This window comes from Nanorana parkeri, unplaced genomic scaffold, assembly GCF_000935625.1.
Source record: "Nanorana parkeri isolate BGI_ZX_2015 unplaced genomic scaffold, ASM93562v1 scaffold802, whole genome shotgun sequence".
NCBI lineage: Eukaryota > Metazoa > Chordata > Amphibia > Anura > Dicroglossidae > Nanorana > Nanorana parkeri.
The window spans coordinates 103,958-107,359 of NW_017307070.1; the positions used below are offsets into that span (position 1 = coordinate 103,958).

A 3,402-nucleotide genomic window follows, 5' to 3' on the forward strand; every position below is an offset into this window, starting at 1 on the left:
TATATATATATATATACACACAGTATCCAGATTAAAAATACAATTTAAAGTAGATGTAACACCGTTCTGTGCGCTCTGTATTATAAGTGAATTGTTCTTTTCACCTGTTTTCCTTATTTGTTGCATCTCTGTGCTGCTGATCTTCTGCAGCCCCTTTTACAGCCCCTTCCTGCCTACATGCACTCCAGCAATGGCTGCGCGGCATTTCACAGGGCGGGTTTTCTGATGGTGGTGACAACAGTGGACCATGTCTGTGTAATGTGTGTTGTCACAGACACTTGTAGTATTCATTGGTATGACAGAGCCACAGCTTCGGAGTTTAGAAGTAGGGACAGAGTGTTGTCACCCTATAACAGGAACAAGGTCATGGCGGGATCACCAGGGATTATTATAATGAAAGCTGCATATGAATACATATTTGTATTCATAGTTCCTTTCTTAGCTCCGATGTAGATGGTAATATATCATTTTATGGCGCCATTCAGTGTTACATTTGTTTGCTGTTTCCTGCGCACAGGAAGTACCTGCCCTTCCTGAAGAAGTTCCCAGCCGAGTACATCTATGAGCCATGGAAGGCTCCGCGCAGCGTGCAAGAGAGGGCAGGCTGCATCATCGGGAAAGATTACCCCAAACCCATCGTGGTGCACGAAACGGTGAGCAAGCAGAACATTCAACGCATGAAGGCTGCCTATGCCAGGAGATCCGGGGCCAGCGCGGCGAAAACTGAGGGGGCGAGCCCCAAAAATAAAAAAGGTGAGAGGAACGGCTCGGTCCTGCAGCACTGAGAAAAGACAGCCGGATCCATCTTGAAGCCCAACTCCCGGGCACTTGGAAAAAAAAAGTCCCACAGCAGGGGTTGAAGGCCACGTTCACACCAGGGCGGTTCGGCTGCGTGGATCCAACCACATGAACGATACCATACATTGCTATGGGGACTGTCCATGCGACCGCGTGGCTCAGCCCAACACCGCCCCCCCCCGGCTTGAATTGCTCTCGGACCCTTTTTTGCCGGGCTGATTGGTGCGGCTTTCATACATCTTTCAATGGAACCGTGCTGCTCAGTGTGGTTTTGGGCATTTTTAATTGTGTTTCAGCGCTGAAACGCAATAAAAAAATGGCCAAAACCTCCCTTTTGAAATCGGTGTGGAAACCGCGCTGATCTGCAACCGCCGTGGCGTGTGAATGGAGTTTAAAGAAGAACTCTGCGGGGATAATTCTTAACCCTTGCAGTGGAGCTACCCCCCCCAACCCCCCACATTGCTGCAAGAGTTAAGTGCTCGTTTGTGTCAAGGTTAAAAAAGATAATAAGTTATACTCCCCGGAACCTGGGATCCAGCCGGCTCATTTCCTCTCCAGAGTTGTCCCCTGCGGTAATTCCAGTCTTCTGGGTAGAATGCAACAAAGACTGAGAACTTGCTGTAAGTGCAAAGCATTGAGGACCCGTCCTGCATCCCCGTGTCATTAAAAAGAGAGAGCGGCGCTGATGTCTTCGCGTCACCTCCACTCTCCGCATCCCACTACTGGGAGAAGGCAAGCGGAAGAGGAGGACCTTGTGAGTCACATGACCGGTCTGAAGACATCTGGATATGGTATGTATTTAAAAACACTTTGCTCCTCTTCTCCCTGGTGGCAGCACGGGGCACAGTGGGGGTGGAACAGGGAAGGCCGGAGATGGGTTTTGAGCTCTGGGTCTTGTCTGCATTGGTTTGACTGGCATAGGTGGAAAGATGAAATGGGAGGAAGTGTAAGAAGTTGATAAACGTCATTCTTCATTTGCAGGGGAGAAGAGGAAAGGCCCGTCTGTCGCTGAGCTCTTCAAGAAGAAGAGAAGTTAAATAAACATGACTCCGTGCAAAACGAGAACCGGCGACCACGTGACGGGGAAACCCGAACAGACTTCTGATCTGATATTATTCACTCGGCACAATGTCTGCCGCAGAGTCTGAGAATGTTTACACAAGTCAGGAAAAGGGAAATCTGTTACATTGACTTCCTGTCTTCATTAGGAAACCGCCTTTCTGACAACGCACGCCGCATTAGGTGGACTTCGCCGGAGGGATCACCAAGTATTTGTGAGACTTTTTCAGAGGGAACAAGAATAAAGAATTATAATTAGGTGACGCAACACACAATTTTTCTTTTTTAAAGGGGAGGCCAACGTTCTATTTTAAGTCGGCCACACACATTACAACAGAGGTAGCCAAACTCCGGCCCTCCAGCTGTGGTGGAACTACAAATCGCATGAGGCATTGCAAGATTCTCACAGCCACAGACAACACTCCCGGAGAGAGCTGCATCATGGGATTTGTAGTTTCACCACAGCTGGAGGGCCGGAGCTTGGCTACACCCCTGCATTACAATATCATTGTACAATCCTTTTAGATTTCCCAATTCCCAGTGACTATGGGGGCTGATGTATAAACCTTCCCTGCAGATCTCATATCATTACCGCCACCAGATGGCGCCTAAGAGCATAGAAACACCACTATGATGCCAGCGCCATCTAGTGGTAGTCATGTGAATGGCCTAGGAAGGTTATACATAAGTCTTTAAGTATGAGGTCTGTACTGGATATAAACTCATCTTTGATTATGTAGAACCTCACACTAGTTGTTGATTCTAAAGCACATTGTACAAACAGATTGTAGTGTGCATGGCCTCAAAGGGGCTTACAGGTGCCTTCACTTTTGCAAGCCCGAGGCGCAATCTGTATTCCACATCAATGAGAGCACTGCAACGGCCAATCAAAGTGTTGCACCTAGAGGTCAATAGTACTTGTTACAACTGTTACATGTTACTTTAATTCCACACTGCTTTTAAATAAAAGCTTTGAATGCAAGTGATCCATGTTTGCTTGAAGTCTTCCTAAGTTACTTTACAATAGAAAAGTCTCCCTTTATATCGATCCTTCACCTCTTCCCCAAAGCTGTATCTCATGGAGTCTGGGTACCTTGTATCTGGTTATTTGAATTATATTGGACTGATTTTAAAAGGATTATAAATAAAGAATTTATTAATATAAAAAAAAAAAGTGTCTTCCATTAATGAATACATTCTTTTTGTAATAAGCCACTTTATACGAAAGTAAAATATTTTTGTCTGCGCGTCGTTTCCTCCACACATTCGATATTGTGACATAGACGGAAGTAGATTGTCCGTGTGATTATAAGGCTGGTAGACAACCAATTAAAAACATTTAAAAGTTTAGCTTGAAAAGGTTCAGTGATTCTTTTATGAGATCTGTACATTCAGGCAGCGAGTGAAATCCGTGTCCGGAAAATGTTGTCAGGTGAGGTAAATGTAGGTTTGCTGAAGATCCGATAACCGAGTTCAGTACATTGTGCGGGTGCTGCGGCCACATCCCGTTTTATAGGTTTCTGCACCGGAGGACTGATCCCAATG

General features: G+C 46.0%; 1 protein-coding gene across 1 annotated transcript in view; it reads left to right on the forward strand.

The window, feature by feature from the left end:
- Positions 1-785, forward strand: part of LOC108794007 (cryptochrome-1-like) — a 16,474-nt gene extending 15,689 nt beyond the window's left edge. Inside the window, exon 11 of the mRNA XM_018564969.1 lies at positions 518-785. Coding sequence (XP_018420471.1) covers positions 518-785 — 268 coding nt within the window. The remainder of the gene's footprint in view (positions 1-517) is intronic.
- The last annotated feature ends 2,617 nt before the right edge of the window (positions 786-3,402 follow it).